A 19,316-nucleotide genomic window follows, 5' to 3' on the forward strand; every position below is an offset into this window, starting at 1 on the left:
GCTGAGCGCCGCGCATGCGCTGTGTGGGCGGGGTCGGTGGCGAGGTGGGGGAGGCTGGCGGGCAACGGTCGTTCCCCGCCCTCAGGTAAGCGGGGAGGCGGTGTGAGGCGCCGGTTCGGGGCCTGAGCGCTCCCCGAGTAGGGCGGGACCCCTGACCGGAGCCTTCTCCTCCCCTCCCGGATGGCCGTAGCCCCGCTGGATGTCTCCGGCCTTGGGTGCGGGAGGGCGGCGGGGCCCCCGCCTCCGCGGGCTGGGTGCGCTGACCGGCAGTGTCTTCGGTTTGTAGGCCGTCGGCTCTCCAGCGGCGTCCCGGGTGGGTGCTGGTGGCCAGGGTCTGTCAGCTGCTCTGCTCGGTCGTCTTTCGGGAAGGGGGCCCCGGCTGTGGTAGCGTTTAGCGGTTCTAAGCTGCCTCGCACGGTGCGCATTGCTGTATGCCAGCTCCTGATGTGCAATGCGTTTCCTCTTGGAAAGAAAAGTCCCTTTTTCTTCTGCAGTTCTTCAGAGCGCTGAAAAATGTCAGGTTTTCTTGAGAGCTTGAGGTGCTCGGAGTGTGTTGACTGGGGAGAGAAACGAAACACGATCGCTTCTGTTGCTGCAGGAGTGCTGGTACGTATGGCTTCTCTTACGCTGCTTTTGGGCTTTTTAGATGTAGTCAGCTGTCAATGAGCTAAAAATTATTAGCCATGTGAAGTAAAAGGAAGAACAGGGATACATAGTTCTTGTATGTAGGAGCAGAGTTAACGACAAAATCTGTTTGGGGTGCTTGCATCCACGTGCTACTTATGTTTCGCAGTATCTACCGATGTAACAACTATTGGGAGTAGGTAAATCTCTGGCTTTGCATTTAACCTTGTTCCTAAGTTGATGCCAAAACTAGTTACGCTATCAGTTGACTCTGGGTTGGAGACTGTAAGAATGATTTTGTATATTAATGTTTTCTAGAGTAATCTTATATATTGTTAAAGGCTCACGTCCATATTTTAAGGTATTGTGCTTTTTCTTCTTTTTTAATAGTTTTTTACAGGTTGGTGGATAATCATAGATGCAGCTGTAAAATACCCTAAAGTGGAAGACTTCAACCATTCATACCATGCTTGTGGGGTTATAGCCACTATTGCGTTCCTAATGTAAGTGTAACATCTTGATCAGAGCTACACACTCCTAAAACTTATTTTATGCAATTAATAAAAGAACACATAGCATTAAATGGAGAGGTAACTAAGAATAACAAATCAAGTTACTATCTGAGTATCTCTAATATCTTTCTTATATTTGTTGATATTTATAGTAAGGAACCATTTTTAAAAAATTAAGTATATAGTACAGGTCTAAGTCTTATTAGTCTTTGGAGGAATGCTTTCCAAGTTTAGCCTTGTCTTTCTTTTTAAAAAAAAAACCAAACCAAAAACCACAACATCATCCTTTCTATATAGGTTTCTGAGAAGTGTCTCCTATTGTTTTGTAAACGCTTACTTCTTGCTTTACCTATGTTTACCCCGTTTTATCCTGTTTTGCTGGTACAGGATCAATGCCGTGTCTAATGGACAAGTGCGGGGTGACAGTTACAGTGAAGGCTGTCTAGGACAAACAGGTACGGTGGCGTAGGCTATTGTATAGCGACAGATCTGTGAAGCCCTTAGTCTTGGAAGAGTTGTAAGAGCTGTACCAGTGTGCACATTGTGTATCTGTGCATAGCTCTGGTGTGTGACAGGCGCTCTGAAACAAAAGCATGCTGAAAGTCACAAGTGTCTGTACTCGGACAGAGGCACAGAACATCCCTATGTCTTTTTCAAGGTGCTCGGATCTGGCTCTTCATTGGTTTTATGATGGCTTTTGGATCTCTGATTGCTTCCATGTGGATCCTTTTTGGAGGCTATGTTGTTAAAGGTAAGATACAGCATGGAATGTGACCTGATCCATTTTTGAAAATTTAAAGTATTTTAAATGACTATTGAATTTTAGAACTTATTTTTAGTTAAGTTTCTAGGCAGGCCCAGTTTTAATATTTTGATTCCCTACGCACCACCATTCCATACTATCTACTATTATTGGGATGGATTTTATCTACTTCTAAGTCACAAACTTCTAACTAGCCTCACTAGAAACACAGGTCTCAACTGAGAACTGTACTGATACAATTAAACTGCTGCAGTTATATGGGAATAATTCCCTGGATGAACGCTTATTCCCAGAATAAAAATTAATGACTTCATGCAGATTGCTCCCAAAGCCTATATGCTAAATTAGCAAAAGGGAAGAAATTAATTCGAATTGCCTATTTAAATTCATACCTTAACATGTACCACAGTAACTTTTTGTGAAGGCAAGTCTTGAGAAAGACATGAAAACTGCAGTGTGTTAGTCTTTGTTCTTCAAAAGGAGGTTAGGTCACTTAAGTAAATGTAAAGATACTACTTGTATGTGGAGCTGAAGTGAATTTCAGAGTAGTCAGGACACATTGGTAGTTTTGTTTACATTCTTGTCAGCTTTCGCCTTACTCAATTCACAGGGCATTTTCAAGGAAACCTAGGTGCGTTAGTTGCATAGGAGTGCTAATGTGCACTCCCATTTTGTGTGTCGATATATATGAATGTATATGTATATATATTTAGACACACATGCATTCCAAACAGGATGTGCAGTCCCATATAGTAATTACAGTCTTCATGAGCATTGCATTTGAGAGGCACATTTTTGGTTATAGAACAGGACAGGCTTCTTTTATTTGGAAAGCTGAATGATGGCGAGGGAGCACAAAAGCTGTTGAATTAAATTTCCAGTGAGGTAAGGCTTATGCTTGTGTTCTGCATCACACCACTGAGCAACAGAGATTGGAGGCGACCATCTTGTTAGAGAAAGACAGGGGTCTGCACAGTGCTGTCTTAATTGTATGTGAGAACAATCTGGCTTAGGCAGATTTGTTGTGTAGTAGCAACAGCACTAAGAGTTTGTTGTCACTTCACTCCTGCATCTTGTTGGGAATCCTACATAGTAATGGATCCCTCTGTCAAACTTGGCTCCTTACCACTGCTTCACAGTGCATAGACTCCAGATATTCCTATTTAAATGAAACTGGTTATCTTTGTTAACATGTGCAATTCAGTGTCTCTGAAATGTCAGAGATGGGATATGCTTGAAAATGACTTCAAAAAAATTTATGGAGATTTTTTTCTTGTGTTAGAAAAACCAGTAGTATACCCAGGAATAGCTGTGTTCTTCCAGAATGCGTTCATCTTTTTTGGGTAAGACTATCTTCCATTGTTCATTTTTTGTCTTAATTTGTTTTTAATGATAAAAACTGAAACTTGCTGTAACCTGGTTTTGTTTTTTTTTCCTTAAACCCTGTTTGGTAACTAGACACATGTGAATAAACTGCTGGTAAAGGCAGTGGATCTCTGGGATCTGTCTGCATAGGTTTCGTTGCAGGACCAGGAATTGGATTTACAAATACTACAACTTGCTCCCTGAAATCATGTATTTAAAGTACTAGTTATTTGATTTGCTCCGTTATGTACTCATGTCCCTTTATTCTGTTTTAAACAGAGGACTGGTCTTTAAATTCGGTCGCACGGAAGACTTGTGGCAATGAACATGCCTGTGGAAGTGCATTGGCCATGCTGGTTTTTTAACTGCACACTCCCAAATTTTGTAAAACCATTTTGTAAACAGTAACCTTCAATTGTGTCTAAAGATAAAATAAGGAAAACTTAAATCATAGCACTAAAAATTCTGGTTCTATTCTGTTTCATTTTTTTACTCTTGTATGTTGATTTAAATGTTGTAATGTTTTTGACAAACGTAAAATTGCTACGAGTAACAATGGCAGTCACTTTTATGATAAAATGTTTGCTACAAGTAAATAGTATAGTGGAAAATGGATGTATTTAACCAGCTGTTTCTATGACATTATCTACAGTCCAAGACTTACTAAATGCTTTAAAACAACTTTTTAACATATATTTATTAAATATTTCCTATATCTGGACAATATAACCATTTCTTCAATTTCAAAACTTGCTGTGTGTGGCTTTTCTTGCATAATATAGAACTATGCTGCTTTGGGATTCCCCCCCCCAAATATTTAATTTATCCTGTGGCAATAATGAGGAAGTCTCTGGTGAGTAACAACTTACAGCTGCTGTGGATGACATTGTAGAGGCACAAGTACAAATGACGAAGTGGCTCTAGATGGAAGTAGCTCATCCACAAAGCCTGCTGTCAACTATTTTCTAACCACTGTAAAAAAAAAAGGAAGAGTAGTCTTCAGATCAGAGTCCTCTCTTTGGCAAAGAGTACTCCTCAGACCAGGGACGGTCACTACCAGGGAGAATTTTGATCCTGTATCTGCCCCTTCCTATGCATTCACCTAGGCTAGTTGCCCAAGAAATCAATGCTAAAAGAGATGTGGGAAAAAGGGAGGGAATAAAATACTATTCTTTAAAAGCACTCCTGCTAGAAAACAGCCATTTGTGTTGCAGAAGTTATGTTTGGTTGGTTGCTGGGAAGTTAAGAAAGTGGAGAACGCAAGTTGAGCCTGGATTAGACTATTACACAGGTAGTGTGTTAACTGTGAGATAGTGTGACTACGTAAGTGTGCGTCCAGGCTGAATGCAGGCAGCCGATAAACTCGGCAGATCACTGGCTATTTTGTGACCTTTTCCAGTAAGAAAAACTGTCCCTTCCTCCACAAGTAATTTTTTATTACTTGAAACCTGTCTCACACTTCTTTAACTGTAGTGATTTACTTCGTTTAATCCTGAATGAATGGAGGTCAGCATGCATTACCGCAGTGAGCATCAAAGAACTCATGCCTTGTCTTCAGTATGACATTTTTCCTCATTGCTTCTTTTTTAAGCAAGCATGCTGAATAAATAAAAACAATCAAATTTTGACTTTTTTATTAGGTAAGCATTTTTGAAAGAGTTTTTCTAGGTCAACTAGTTTGAAACAAAGAAGAAACGCTGAAGATAACGATCCATTTAAAAACAAGGGTTTGCTTGCACAGAATCCTCTGCCTGGTCAGGCCCTAGCTCATGCACCAAAGCCTCCTGCTTGTCTCGGAGTAAAACAGCTCAACATACAACACTTCAGAAATGGGGTCTTAGTCTTGGTACCACGCAGTACCAAGGGCTATTCCCTCAGTCTCTCCGGTTGTCTATGCCTTTAGGGCAGCCAGGGCCTTTTGGGCAGCTGTGACCCCATGGTGGCACAGACTGTCACTGCACAGACAGGCTGTTCTGAGGGTTGCTGCCAAACCTTGAATACAAGTAAATACCATTGATTTCAGGGGCACCATCCACAAGCAGAACAATTTAACTTCTTGCAATTTGAACTTCCAAATAGCTAGCCTGAGCCAAGTAATTATAGATTTTTCTTTAAGCAGTCAGATAACTCAAAGAGTTCAGTCTGGCAAGATGCAGAGTTCTGGCCCTGATCCAGCTTACTCATCAAATCCTTGCTTAACAAGGCCTTCAACAGAATTAATTTAGCTTAAAAACAAGTACTTGAATGCTTCGCTAGATAAGAATGAGTATGTACTCCTTGAAAAATTATACTTTAAAATACATATTTTGGCTTTTAAACTTGGGAGCTAAAAATAGTTTAAAGTTTCCAAGCATTTTTATTGATAAGCCGTTACAGCAATTAATGCAGCCAACTTTTTTGTATGTATCCCACAAAAGAATATTTAAGGTAAGACCAACAAAGCAGAAGAGCTAAATGCAGCGTGAGTTTGCACCTGTAAAGTTACACTCTGTATCTTTGAAGAATAACTACAACAGTTTATTACTAATTTTTTGTGGGATGCCATTGGGATGGCTTTTTTGAGCCTGAGAATTGATACTTAAGTGCTCTTTCAACCCATTGTAGCTATTCATTTTCTCTAGTGACAAACAGGAAAAGCTTATCTTGGTCAAATCTGTCATCTGGGTTCCTCCATTCAAAATCCAACAGCCAAATGGGGAAACTGTGAAGACAAACATTCTTGTATCAGAACATTTTATGCATCAAATCATCATATGAAAAAGGCAATGGAAAACCTTATTAGAAGCTTATTTTCATCCATTTCTTTTTTCTGTAATTCAGATATAGCATCACATTCAGCAGCTAAAGGTACCCAAGGCCTGTGTTTGTGCATCAGACTGAACAGCTGCTCTGCACCCATGAAGGCCAGGAGGCTTGGTCTGTTTGCATAAAAAGCACCTTCCATTCCATTCACTGGCTTCTAAAAATCTCTCTCTCAGATGCTGCTCAAGTCTCCTCAGGGACTGTGTATGAAGCACAGAGGCCAGGGCTGTCAATCCCAGAGGATGTCTGAGCACCTAAGATTACGTGTTACAACAAACAAGATCATTTCACTTCAGCCCTGTGGCCGCCAACAGCTCTGACAATCTTAGCTGAAGACTACATGCATTTATAATGTTCAGGCTCTGAATCAACTGTGGGAACAGTTCATCCATTTCAAACAGGGCATCCAAAATGGAATTATCCTTTTTTTAATTCAAATACCTAGAGTTCTTCATCAAGGTCAACAAGGTGCTATATATACTCCCACAAAGTTAATTTTACATTGAAACTTACCTCCCAATAAAACTGGTCTTCAAAGTACTTTGATACAGGGATGGTCTTAAACAGTTTGAGGTTTACGATTACACCTATTTGTAAAAACACATATATCCAATATAAATGTGTACATCAGGGAAAGGGGAAGATTGTGTGTAACTGGAGGTTTCTTAGTAACACACATCCAAATGTAACATAGATCAAAATACACATTCAGAACTAAATGCTTCAGCAGAGCCCCTTGACTCAAGCTGACCTTAAATACAAAGAGAGAAGCTTGCCAGGATCAAGGCTTGTGTTATTAAAAATTAATTACTCTAGGTAAAACACCATTAAACAGCCTGCCAGATTCTAAAAATACATCAAAAATTATTGACTTCTTGCATGAAAAATGCCTGTGTATTTAAAGCAATTGGGTTTATCAGCACTGTTAGCTTGGGATTTCAGATGGAAACATCTGGATTTTTAAACAATTGGTTAAACACTGAATGTTTGATTATTTTAGCTGAATGTTTTTTAAAAATCTGCTTGATTAGCTCAACTTCTTAATTACACTGAAGGTAATGCAGAGGTTTCAGATCAATTAAAGGACAAAAAAAATCAAAATTATTTTAGATTGTATCACACAGCAATTTTCATCTGCCATTTCTCTTTTATTCAAGACAGTTAACAGCTGTAGAAGAACAGCAGCTGCCATAAAACAGTATGTCACATGGGAAACACAGGAGCCCTGATGACTGCAAACCACTAGTGATCAAAGGCCTAGCGCTTGGCTGATGCAAGCAAGCTACTGACATTTGTGAAACTTTGCAGATTTATACCAAATGGCCTAAAAAGTGACAAGCTCTAGACAGCATTTTTCTGTCACTGAGACAATACCCAAATGTAAAAATACTTTCATCCTCACACATCTCCTGTCTGAAATTTGAAGGCAACTGTTAAGCATCTATTAAAATAAACTTCACCAATGAAAGAATGGTGCTAATAGGTTATTTATGTTGAATACATCTCTTCTTCAAAAGTCTGGCTTTGAAGAGTCCCTGGCATTCATGTTTCCATGGCTTCTACAATTAATTCACCCACAGACACATTTCAGAGCCCCAGTTAAACTGGCCTCTTTCTGCAAGGGGTTGCACTGGCATGATAGCAGGTGCAATAAGATGACATAACCCTTGTCCCGAGGAAATGAGGAAGATATTACTGAAACATGTTTTTCAATACTGACCTGTAAGAAAACCTGTTATCAAGGCAACACTGATGGTCAGGCAGAAGGCACCAATAGGAATCATGACCAAATAATCCAGTCTGAAAAGCAAAACAAGTGTTTCACCTTTTACAGTTGCTGAATTTAGCATTAAGACTGTTAATGAATCTCTATCTACACAGCATTTTACATCAAAACCTCTCATAAAAATTCTGTTACTCTCAAATCTCTCTGCAGCTGCAGTTAGATGTTTTAAGAGATTCTATCAGAAGCCTAATACAGACTTCAGAGGACATATTTTGCCCTTAGAAACCATCACTATGGTACTAAAACTTCATTAAATTTGTTTGTTTCAATAAGAATATGACGAGAAGTGTAAGGCCCTTATGCCACATTGCGATTCATTCCTGTGTAAACAGAAAATCAGAGAACTTCTTGTATGACACGACATGAGCTTGATTTGCAAAAATGAGGTGCCAGTGCCAGATGAGAACAACCTATGGAGAACATTCTTAACTGACCCCTTCAGCTTTTGCAGGGTATCTCCCTAAGTATATTTTCCAGTTCAGTGTCCAGACTGGCTTTAGTCCAAAGTGGCATTCCTGCCCCTGACTCAGAGTTAAAGCCTCATTCAAAGAGAAATGCTGATTTCTGCCCCCCCTGTATTAGCATACAAAGCTCCCCAAAACACATCACAAAAGCCAAAATCAGTCTTAGAAGGATGCATATCCCCAGCCTTCATCTCCTATGTCTGCTGTATTTAATATCAAATAAAAAGGGAGACAGAAAACAGGACTAAAAGCTAGTATTAAAGTTTTGATCCAAACTCTGCTCAACTCTGAAAGTCTTTGTTCCTGACTTTTTTGGACTTCAGAGATTATCTTAGGTTATCTGGTATAAAACGATTTATCTGTGATGACATTCTGGCTTTCTGTATGTGTAAGGACTCTTCTCAGGAAACATGACAATAATGATTAGCTAAGCTTATTACTTAATAGCAGTGATTTATGTACCTTGGTGATTTGGTCCAGTCTTTTAATACTAAGAGAACAACCTGGGCAAGAGCTCCAAGCACACCAGGCAAGCCAAAAGTGAAATGAATTCCAGAGGTATCATGAATCTTGAGAGCAGGATGCAGGCATCTCTGGGAGGAAGAAAAGGTTTAAGTGATACACTGAAACACAAGTTGATAATAGCATATTGTCTATTGCAGACCTAGAAAACGAACTTTGGTCTTTGAAGTTGCAATCCTGCGCTCTGTTCAAAAGACTTTGGGTTTCCTAGCTTTAATCTCTCTGAAAGAGAGGTTTCCCTCGAGTTATGTTACATTGGAAAAGAAATTTATACAGCTTATACAAAAAACAATTTCAGGTTTTGAGTATTACCTGTAAACAGTAAGATCCTAATACGGCTGTCCCACTGGCAAGCAGACCCAAAATCATTGCAATCCAAGGATACTCGATAATGTGTGCTGCATAACCAACAGTGACCCCACCAGCTAGTACTGCACTGTGGATATCAGTCTGTAAAATAAAACAACAAAAACATGGAGTGAGAATTTGGTCATCACTTACAGGAGCTCAGTATCATAGATTGCTATTCTCATGCAAGCACAATCTCTTTAGGGTGAATTTGGGCCACTGTATACTGTAAATTACAATCTGAGAACATAATTTCTAAGGTACAGCTTCAGTGTTCTGCTTGGGAGGCTAATGATGACTGTCAGGCTGAAAACCTGGACTTGTTTTTATTTAATAGCTATTATACTTCCAGTGTATTACTGAGAGAACAGAAAAATATCTTCTCCATGCAGTGATTTTCTCTCATGTCTTACCATTCTGAATTTTCCATCCTTTGCGGTCAGAAGAGACAACACGAAGGCAGTTACAGCACTCACTGCAAGGGCAAAGTAGGTGTTGTAGATTGCTTTGGTCTTCTCTTCCACAAGTAGTACAGAATTGAAGCTTGGCCAGAATACCCAGAGAAAGAGAGTACCTTGGAGACAAAGACAAGCAACTATCATTACCTGCTCTAACACAGTGAATCCATCACTGGCTGTCTCTGGAGGGCTCCACCCCGCATTTTGCATTTGCTATAATTCCCATGTTGTAAACAAAGTATAACAATTCACAACGCAGACAGCCCTGAGAGTTACCTGCTATACCAACACCTTCCCAGAAACATACCACTGTAATGTCAAACATACAGCCAAAGCACAGCTCTACTGGCATCTGGCTGGTCCTTTGCAGAGTTGAAGGTAGGATTCTCTATTCAAGAAAACCTTTTAACTTCAGCTTTGTGCTATTGTCCCCTTAAATGCAGGTTCAGATACAAATGGGAACAATCCCACTGTTGATTTCCAAACGATCAGCATCCTGCCTGTTCTGCACAGGCATGAGGGGCTTGCTCCAATGTCCTTGGCCAAAATTTCTGCTCTTTTTCATGGAACTGTGGAATAACTGTTCAAAACCAGCTGCAAGAGAGAATGAAAGCAAGCCAAGGAGGAAGAGAAAACAGCTCAGATGGTACAAATCACTATAAAGAAACACAAAGTCCCCTTTGGAATGTCTTTTACCTTGGCTGCCAGTACAGCTGGTACTGGTTGTCTTGCCTCCTGGCAGGGTTTGAAGAGAAAAAGAGGATGAACTGGATTATAAGAACAGAATCCTCTCTACCTCTACTAGGATTACGCCAGGGGAGAGCTAAAGACCAATAGCTGGAGCTGAGGTGATCATGCTTCACCAACTCAGCCATACACAGCTTAACTTTCTTGTTATTTGTGAAAAAGTTACCTACCGAATAGCTACTCCCTAGTATATGGATCCAAAAGAACAATTGACTTTCCTCCTGTAAGATCACCGCACGGTGTCACACTTTCATAACCACATAGGCTTTGCTAACAATAGGAATAAAAACAGGTTCTTGTGCTTCTATAACCTGGGCCCTAAGTGTCAGCATTTAGGAATCTCAGCCTCTATAAAACAAGTTCACTGCTTGGCAGGATACATCTTTTTCTATGTGCATACGGATACAGACGCACAGATGAAATTCCAACCAGCAGAGGGAAGTAGGTGGCCTCCCACTAAGTCTAGTTGGACCACACATGGCAATCTGTGCCTCTGCTCCCTGAGTTAAGCATAGCTCAGTGCACAGATGATAATACAAACAAGCAACAGTTTATTTTGCCTTGTCCAGTCATTATTTTTTGCTGTCCAGTCAACTTCCATAGCTAATGTTCTGTTCTCCATGCTACAGAGGTTACCAGACCCCTGTGCAATTCACCTGACAGTAAAACTTGAAGTGTTCTTGTTCAAGTCAATTAAGAAGTGACACAGGCATTGTCACTACACAGCACAATGGTTAACTCCGGCTTCTAGCAACCCTGGCAGCTACTGCTTTTGTACAAGCTTATCTTGGCTCCTTGAAATCCAATTTCCATTGCTAATTTTCACCCTTCCAGTGCACCAAGGTGGTGATAACCATGCCTCTCAGACAAGAGAGGCCATTTTGGCAATTCAAAACCTATGGTAGCAGTGAGGACTGGTGGAATGGTCCATACTATGACAATCTTATTTCCATTGATTAGTCAGTCATGCACACACACACAAAAGTATCTACTGATGCCACTGAAGCATTCTTACGAGTATCTGCTCAGCTATGGAAATAAAACAGTCACCATATGAGTCCGAATGCGGGTGAAGACCTCGGCACCCTTCACACAGCCCTCAGAAGCAGGATGCAAAAAGGAACTGTGAGGAATTTGCCTGCCCAGCTGCTCCTTTCTACCCATGTTATGTCAGGAATTATTCAAGACATGGCAATATGATTACTCCAAATAGCAAGCACTTGGTTGTAGCAAGCTGCACTAAAATTATAAAGGCTTAACAGTGTCTTGTTGAGTTAGATTAAAATACTGATCTTCTTGAATTCCGCAGCAAACCAAGAACTCCAGGGACTCAAAAGAGCAGCATTTAAATTTCTCTTTCCCTCAACTGGGCAAAGACTGACCAAGAATTAAGACTGTGTAGGCCTTTGCAGAAAGATCTCAGCTCAGCTGGTGGCAGTTACATAACAGAAGTGATGATCATAAAGAAACCAAATTGCTTCTTTAAGAAAAAGAATGGAACTCCTATACATTCAGCCTATCATCACTCAGATCCTTCCTCGTGTGCCTGTCTGTATCACATTCCCCACCCTTCATCAGGCTTTTATCTTTTCATTTACGTTACTAGGCAGGGACTGCCTTTTTTTATATCTCTGTACAGCACCTTGCAAAACAAAATCGAGCCTTGGCCGCAGCCGGGAACCGTAAGCACTCCTGAAATACAAGTAATGACCTCAACTTTAGTGCATAGGTCCCTTACCAATACGCCTATACAAGCCCAAAGGGGACAACTTAGCTGGGAGAGGGAACGGTTAACCTGGCATAGCCTTTATGCTGAGACTGACAAAAGCACACTAAGCCACAGCCATTGCAGGAGTGGCTTATATGCCTGGTGGGAAACATGCTGAGACTCACCAACTCATTGTCAGAAACCACGAACCACAGCAGCAGCAGTTTTCTATGCTTGGCTGCATTCAGACATGCACTTTGGATGCAAAAGCTTCAGTGTGCTGTGGCCAGCCCCTAGAAACACTCCTTATGTTCTTACTGCAATCTCTTCTTCCAGCTGAGACATTAAAGCAAATGCCTTACCTAACATTGACAACAAATCCGACTTTGGGGTACTCGCATTCTTCTCAGTCCTTGGTGATGGCTCAGAGAAGTGTGAGGAGACTGCCAGACCAAAGTACGCTCCAAACAGGTGAACATGCATCATGCTGATATTGTCTGAAACCTGTATCAATAGAAAAATCAAATTTGTGGTTTATTTCATCCCACAGGAAGCCTTTGGTGCAGTTCCTGATATAGTTGCTCATGTAACCTCCCTATAAACAATTTCTTTCCACAGTCCCTCAGTTTACGCATGAGTTATTTATGCGAGATTAACTTACCTGAATTCAGTGCAGCACATAAACACACAATTCATATACAGAGTTTGGGGTATGTTTACATTGTACATTAAATGCAAGTCTGACTCTGCTGCCCATACTGGGCTGGTATACCATTCACACTGGAAATCTTCCAGACTGAACTGACACAGGGAGGGGGTAAAGTTTAAAGGCGATTAGTGCCTTAGCATAGGTCAAGGCTTTCATTCATGTGTTGGGGATGGTCAGGGCATGGGCAAGGCCAAATGCACTACATCCCAATCCATCAGATCAGCTCACCCTTTAAGGCCAAGAATATAGATATAGGCAATTATATAGATAAAGAGTGCGCCGGGTTTGGAGTTCCGTGTCCTTAAGTCAGGCTTCATCTCTTAATGAAAACATGGCCACAGTCTAACTGAGATGAGATAAAATACACTGATGTTCCTGTCAGCAGAGCACTAACAAACCACCAAAAGGCAACATTCCAAAGTCCCAGTGAAATTTTCCTCCATGTGCCTGGAAATCATACTACAGTACCTGCAGGAATGTGGTGTTGATCGATCTGCTCATATGGAAAGCTATTATCTCCACAACTGCCATCAGAATTAATTGCACAGGATTAGCCTTCCCAAGAACAGCTCCAGTGGAGATGACCACAGCAGTCATACTCACAGCAGCCTTTGTTATTCTGCAATAAAAGAAAGAAAAAAATAATTCTGTATCAGGACCACACCAGGGCCAAGAAAGAAAGAATGACAGACAGTAGAATGTACTTAAAAACCCAAAGCCTTCCAAAATGTCTGCAAATATGACTATGCTAATTCACAAATAGGTCCATATAACAAGGCATCATCCTTCACAAAGAGCAATCAGCAGTTCTAGATTATTCCAATTCTAACAGAAACTAATTACCTTTGCAGACCATCTTTGTATTCCCTTTGAAGAAGCAAAACTAATAAATCTTCTATCAGCACAGAGCATTGTACACCAAGTACAATGATCAGGAGGTTGAATCCAGTGCTGCTAAACCCGTATCTTTTCAGAAATGTCAGGAAAAAGCCAAATCCAAAAATCACCATGTGGTTGACATCTTGAAAAGCTGCATGACAGAAAAGACCAAGACAGCACTGACATTATTAATGTAGATTGGATTTCTGGTTAAAAAAATTAATAAAAAAAATCACAATTAACTAAGAAGCCTTCAGATAAAAATTCAGGTGCCATTATTATTGAGTGAAGAATTCCAGAGCTTGCTTTCCAATACCCTTGATGCTGAATTTATTTTTACAAAGTAATCAGAATGGATGCCATAGGATGGGGGTTGAGGGGTCAAAAAGCACAACAGAAATTAAGTACGTTTAGCAATGAAATTTGGACATCGATTTAATGAATTTAAAGAGCTTAAGTTGGACTTTTCAGGGAGAGTTACTGTGAATTAGTGCTGATTCATTCCTTGAGGGCATTAGGGAAGAAATAAGTTACAAAGAGAAACCTGTATGAAGCCCTCATCTGCATAGAAGGAACAGAAACAGCAGTAGAAAGAGTTTAATATGGAAACCAGCACCATTGCATAAAAGGAAGAGGCCACCCAAGATATAAGCTCTTGGGTCTGTAGCCCTGGAATTGTCCCCTGGGACATGCTAACAGTCATTCTCATATGGTTGTGCCAGCCTCTACATATAGCAAAATATTAAACTGCTAGTAAGTAGGTCTCATTTTTCCAGCTATAAAACTGGGAGGGTAATACAAGAATGTCATGAGGATTAATCAGCTCATATTTGCACAACACCGTAAATACATTACACACTATGGCTATAGCATAATCTGCTAATACATTCCTTTGATCAATGCACAAAATAAATCTCCAGAATATATTTAAACCCTTAATTCCACTGTATTAACTTCATTTATTTACATCAACCATTCAAACGGAAAATACTGCCATCCTGAATTCTTACTTTGTAGCACAACAACGCCTTCACATGCCAAGACCTCACAGACGTAGGCGCTTAACATAGAGCAGTGCCTGCCCTCAGAAGCTTTGTTGTTCATAGAAGCTTGCTACCTTCATAGGAGTCAAGATTACCACAAACAGGCAGCAGAAAACAGACCAACATACACATCATACATAGCAAGGTAGGGTACTTAAAGGGCAGTAAAAACATTCTACTTCTCACTAACAATTACACAAACCTGCTGAATCCCATCTCTATTGCACTGCAAAATAAAAGCAGGCATTAACCCTTCCTTTCACAGCAACACTTCCAATCTTACCTGGGTAGGAGTTGGTCGATCCGGATGCATCATCATCATCTGAGAACAAAAAGTAAAAGAGGATAATCAAAACAACTTCCAGAAAAAGGATTATCCACGGCACGCTGCTTCGGAAGTTGCGGTATTTAGAAGGCATTGTGCCCTAGACTACATTAATATTTTTTTCTATAAAAATGTTCCAGTAACCTCAAACCAATAGAAGAGGAGTTGTGGGGGGAAAGGAATAAAAACTCAGAGCGATAAAAAGCCCAAGAGGCGTCAGCAAGGAACAGCTCCTTATCTGTGGCATGTCAGGAGCCCAAACTTACCACAACTGACATGGACTGAACTCAAAAAGTAGTCATGAACACAGACATATCAAGCTGTCAATACTGTAATGCTCCAGGATACCACCCATACAGTACTTTGGCTGCTGTTGAGCCTTACGTATCAGCTAAATGGCAAGTAAAGAAGAACATGGACTCACAAGAACAGGATGTTGAAGTTCATGCAAAAACATTATTTAATTACATTGCTCATATCCATCCGAGACCCAAATCCCTTCATGTAAAGGTCAGGGAAGGTCCTGTTGAGATTCTCAATGTGATTCTCGGGTTGGTTAGACTATAGCTCTACATCCATGTCCCACGACAAACCTTCTCATACATGATGAATACAACCCAACAGCAGGGAATCAAGAATCTCTGGACATGCAGAGGTGATGTAGCATTTCTGATGCTACTTGTAAGATTGGTCTATTGGTTATACTATGGCTATGGAAACAGCTACAGTGAACACTCTGGAAGGCCTTGGTAATCCCCAGGCTGGGAAGTTGCAGGCAGACAGCACTGTTCAGTGTGCTGCTGGTTTTTAATTGAGAACCAAACCACAGACCTACACCCTCCTGATTCTTTAATTCAGACCTAGCCTTCATCCAGAAGTGTAGCAACTTCTATTACTACATTGTGGCTACAAGGTACCTGTTGCCTTACAGGTTCTGAGCCTTTTGGTAAGGCAAAGGCTTTTTTTAGTTGTTGGTTTTTTTTAAACCAGGAGCCACTAGAACTAGTATTTTGGGCACATAAGCAGGCCTATATGGTGGAAGCTAACTATGTTCAGTATATCGCTGTGCACAGATGTCATAATTTGTTAGATAAGATTATTTGGTTGTTGAGGACAATTTATGAATCCATAATATGAACATTACCATCTTCTCAGTATTCACTGTGCTTCTGGTAAACTGTACGCTTCTTTGTTCATGTCGTCCAGGAGATTAAAGTACTGTAATTATGCCTCAGACTTTCTACTTTGAGGCCATTTCAAACTCAGTGCTGTGCTTGCACGCTGGTGGTTGAGATAATAACAATGCGTACAAATGGGTAGAAAGCCACCTACTGGTGACAGAAATATCTGTCAGACAAGCACATACGCAGAAAAATTCCTGTTCACTTGTATTTTAGGACGTTCCTCCTGCAAACCCAGGCCGTATGGCACAATAGTAGTTTTCAAGCCATCTGTGAAAGGTTTGCATTTGTGGTGGTAACTTGTACCTTCCTCACATGCAGTTACAATTTGCTTTACCAGCTTTTATTTAGGCCTAACAAAACCGTTAAGTATCCTTACCCCCATTTCAGAAACTCCTACATAGCATTCAAAGGACTTTCCCAGACATGCAGAGTGCTGCCCCGACTTCAGAAAAATCCTGATACAGGAAGATCTACATTCAGCTCCTTTTTATAGGAATTCTGTGATCACGTGGGTAATTCAGACAGAACCAGAACACCTAGTGAACTTTCTCTAGACAAGAAAAAGATAATAGCTGAAACAGCAATTTAAGAATTGATTTAGCTAACTGATGCAGTGTCTTTGTGTGGTTTATAAATGCAATATATCTAATTAGCTTTCATTTGTTTCCTGCAAGACAAACCATTAGGACTCATACCCAGGGTAAGAATGACCCAAAACTCCTTCCACCATTTTGCCATGGTCAAATGAACACAACTAGCTCTTTTGACACTTGTTACCAAATCTGCTGTCAGCTTTAACACTCAGGGAAAATACACCAAAGGCTAGGAATTTACCCATGTTTTTCCCTCAGGATGACATGCCACACCGCCAACACTGATGCTCAGACTTCCAGCCTAAACTCCCTCACGGACAGAAAGACCAGACCTAAGCTCAGTGATCTCAGACAGGGGGAAGTACAAAATAACTTTCAGATTAGAGCTCCACTACCAGCAAAATATCCCCATCGGCTCAGCCAAGGGGGCCACCAGCCTCAGGTGCACTCCTCTGTGCCAGTTTTAACGCCATATCGGGACTCACACTCCTCAGACTCAGCCCAGCACCGCGTAACCCTTGTTCAGGGAGGCCCGTTAACCCCCAGAGAGGCCTGGCAGGTCCATGACACCCCACCCAGCTCCGGGCGAGGCCGGAGAAGAGAAGGGCAGCACGGAGAGGCGCTGGGCGCCCCGGGCACCACTACCCTCCCGTCAGCCAAAGGGCCGGCGGGGCCGAGGCGGGCCTAGCCGCTTTGGCGGCCTCCCTCAGGCTCGGGGGCCGCCATTGGTTTCCTCACGGTTATCCACAGTCCAAAAGGGACCACAGGCCTTGGGGTGGGGGCTCTGTCGAGCGGCCACCGGAGCGGGGAGGCCCAAAGCCCGGGCTGCGGGCCCTGAACCGGCGGCGGCGCCCGGCCGTGACTAGGCAGGCCCGGGCGGCAGCAGGGGCGATGGGAACCTCCCCGCCCCTCGCCTCCTATTGGCTGAACACCCACCCCTCCCAACAGGCCTCCCTTAGGGACTAGCCTCCCATTGGCCCAAGGCTGGCGTCCCTCATGGCCCCTGATTGGACCATCTCCAGCCATCGTCCGTCTTTGGGCCGATCGGGGAAAGAGAGGCCGAGTCTCCCCCCCCCCCCCCCCCCCCCCCAGCTTCCTGCTCCGCGATTGGACCGATCGCTTGTCACTCTGCTGTGTGCGTTCTTTATTGGCTGGAGGAGTCCGTCAGTCACTCTGAGGTGTTTTTTTTTTTACCCTCTGGTGAGCCATCAGCCCGGGGCCGCGCTATGGGGGAAGCACAGGGCACCGTAAGCTGCCTCCACTTACCTTTGCACCTGAGACTTAGCTCTCCTTTTCCCAACAGCCTATTTGCCAGAGAGGTTGTCAATCAAGTGTGAGGGGCGGTACTTCAGTGCTACGGTGACAGAGGAAATTGAGCCCTCCTTCTTCCGTTTCCGAATGGATAGCTGAGCTGTCCTTTGATTTTTATTTGTCTCTTCCATTGGGCGGTTTTACTGTCGATCACAACACGGGGCGAGAACCAGCCCAAAAGGACAGTAGGCGGGAGAAGAACAAAACCTACTCAGGGATTGGCCCACAAGCCATCAATCCACGAATCCTTCTCTTTGACGGGTTCTCGCGGCCGTCAATGAAGGGTGTGGGCGGGCCACCCTATAGCGTGGGGCGGGACCAACTTTCTGATGCCGCGATGGGCCTCCCAGGCCGTCCGTCTGCCTTTCCCCGCTGCCGATTGGCCGAGCACGCCGTCATTCCAGCGGGCTCAACCGCTTGATTGGGCAGCGCCGGGAAAGGCGGGGCGCTGCGCGGCGGCTGCGCGGGGGGACGCGGCGGGGAGGGACGGACCAGGAATTATTTTTATTTCTTTGTTTCCCGGGGAAAAAAAAAAAAAAAAAATTAAAAAAAAAAGCCCCGCGCGAGCGAACCCCCCGCGGGGGCGGATGGTGCTGCCGTGACCGGGGCGGGTCAGGGCAGCGCGGGGCCGGGGCGCACGGCGGGGCCGGCCGGGCCGGGCTGGGCCGGGCCGGAGGGCGACCGGGAGGATGAAGCGGAGGAGCGCGGACTGCAGCAAGCTGCGGCGGCCGCTCAAGCGGAACCGCATTACCGAGGGCATCTACGGCAGGTACCGAGCGGCCGCCGGGGGGGGGGGGGGGTGGCGGTGAGGAGGAGGAGGAGGACGGGGACCGGGACGCGCTGCCCCGGTCCCCCCGCACCCCCGGTCCCCCTCAGCGGCTGCCCCGCCCCCGCCCCTGTCAGCGGGGGCCGCGCGCGCCATGGCGCCCCGTCTCCCCTCAGGCGCTGCCCCGCCCCGCGGCCTGGTCGCGCCGCCGCTAGGCCGCACCGGCCCCTCCGCCTGCCCTCCCTTCCCCATCCCCTCACCCGCTCCCGCCTCCGCCGAGACGTCGGGAACCGGGGAGCCGGGGTTGGGGGGGGGTGGGGGGGGTGAAGGGAGAACGCGGGGTGTGGGGGGGAGCTGCTGGCCAAGGTCCTGTCGGCGCTGCCTGGAGGAAGAAGCGGCGAGGAGCC

The 19,316-nt window shown here is 43.5% G+C and overlaps 3 protein-coding genes across 6 annotated transcripts in view; 2 read left to right on the forward strand and 1 right to left on the reverse strand.

Annotated features, from left to right (window-relative positions):
- Nucleotides 1-494: 494 nt before the first annotated feature.
- TMEM50A (transmembrane protein 50A) lies at nucleotides 495-4,013 on the forward strand. The gene is made up of 6 exons (XM_030038331.2): nucleotides 495-606; nucleotides 1,015-1,127; nucleotides 1,524-1,591; nucleotides 1,795-1,887; nucleotides 3,182-3,242; nucleotides 3,544-4,013. Exons 1-6 carry the CDS (start codon nucleotides 514-516, stop codon nucleotides 3,587-3,589), a joined length of 474 nt encoding a protein of 157 aa, XP_029894191.1. The 5' UTR covers nucleotides 495-513; the 3' UTR covers nucleotides 3,590-4,013.
- An 868-nt stretch (nucleotides 4,014-4,881) lies between these two features.
- On the reverse strand, nucleotides 4,882-18,215 carry RHCE (Rh blood group CcEe antigens). Of its 4 annotated transcripts, none has more exons than XM_030038326.2 (11): nucleotides 18,099-18,215; nucleotides 15,014-15,049; nucleotides 13,652-13,838; nucleotides 13,277-13,427; nucleotides 12,462-12,603; nucleotides 9,600-9,760; nucleotides 9,151-9,288; nucleotides 8,779-8,909; nucleotides 7,787-7,866; nucleotides 6,580-6,653; nucleotides 4,882-5,965 (listed from the first exon to the last, which is right to left on the reverse strand). In XM_030038326.2, exons 3-11 carry the CDS (start codon nucleotides 13,816-13,818, stop codon nucleotides 5,939-5,941), a joined length of 1,071 nt encoding a protein of 356 aa, XP_029894186.1. In that variant the 5' UTR covers nucleotides 13,819-13,838; nucleotides 15,014-15,049; nucleotides 18,099-18,215; the 3' UTR covers nucleotides 4,882-5,938. The 4 variants fall into 4 exon arrangements, with proteins under 4 accessions (XP_029894186.1, XP_029894184.1, XP_029894182.1 ...); XM_030038324.2 differs by lacking the exon at nucleotides 18,099-18,215 and adding an exon at nucleotides 17,074-17,183; XM_030038322.2 differs by lacking the exon at nucleotides 18,099-18,215 and adding an exon at nucleotides 17,074-17,092 and having other exon boundaries at nucleotides 15,014-15,052.
- A 438-nt stretch (nucleotides 18,216-18,653) lies between these two features.
- The window catches only part of MACO1 (macoilin 1), a 30,617-nt gene continuing 29,954 nt past the window's right edge, over nucleotides 18,654-19,316 (forward strand). Inside the window, exon 1 of the mRNA XM_030039384.2 lies at nucleotides 18,654-18,912. Within this exon, the coding sequence (XP_029895244.1) occupies nucleotides 18,833-18,912 (80 nt within the window). The 5' untranslated portion in view covers nucleotides 18,654-18,832. The remainder of the gene's footprint in view (nucleotides 18,913-19,316) is intronic.

This window comes from Aquila chrysaetos, chromosome 16, assembly GCF_900496995.4.
Source record: "Aquila chrysaetos chrysaetos chromosome 16, bAquChr1.4, whole genome shotgun sequence".
Lineage (NCBI taxonomy): Eukaryota > Metazoa > Chordata > Aves > Accipitriformes > Accipitridae > Aquila > Aquila chrysaetos.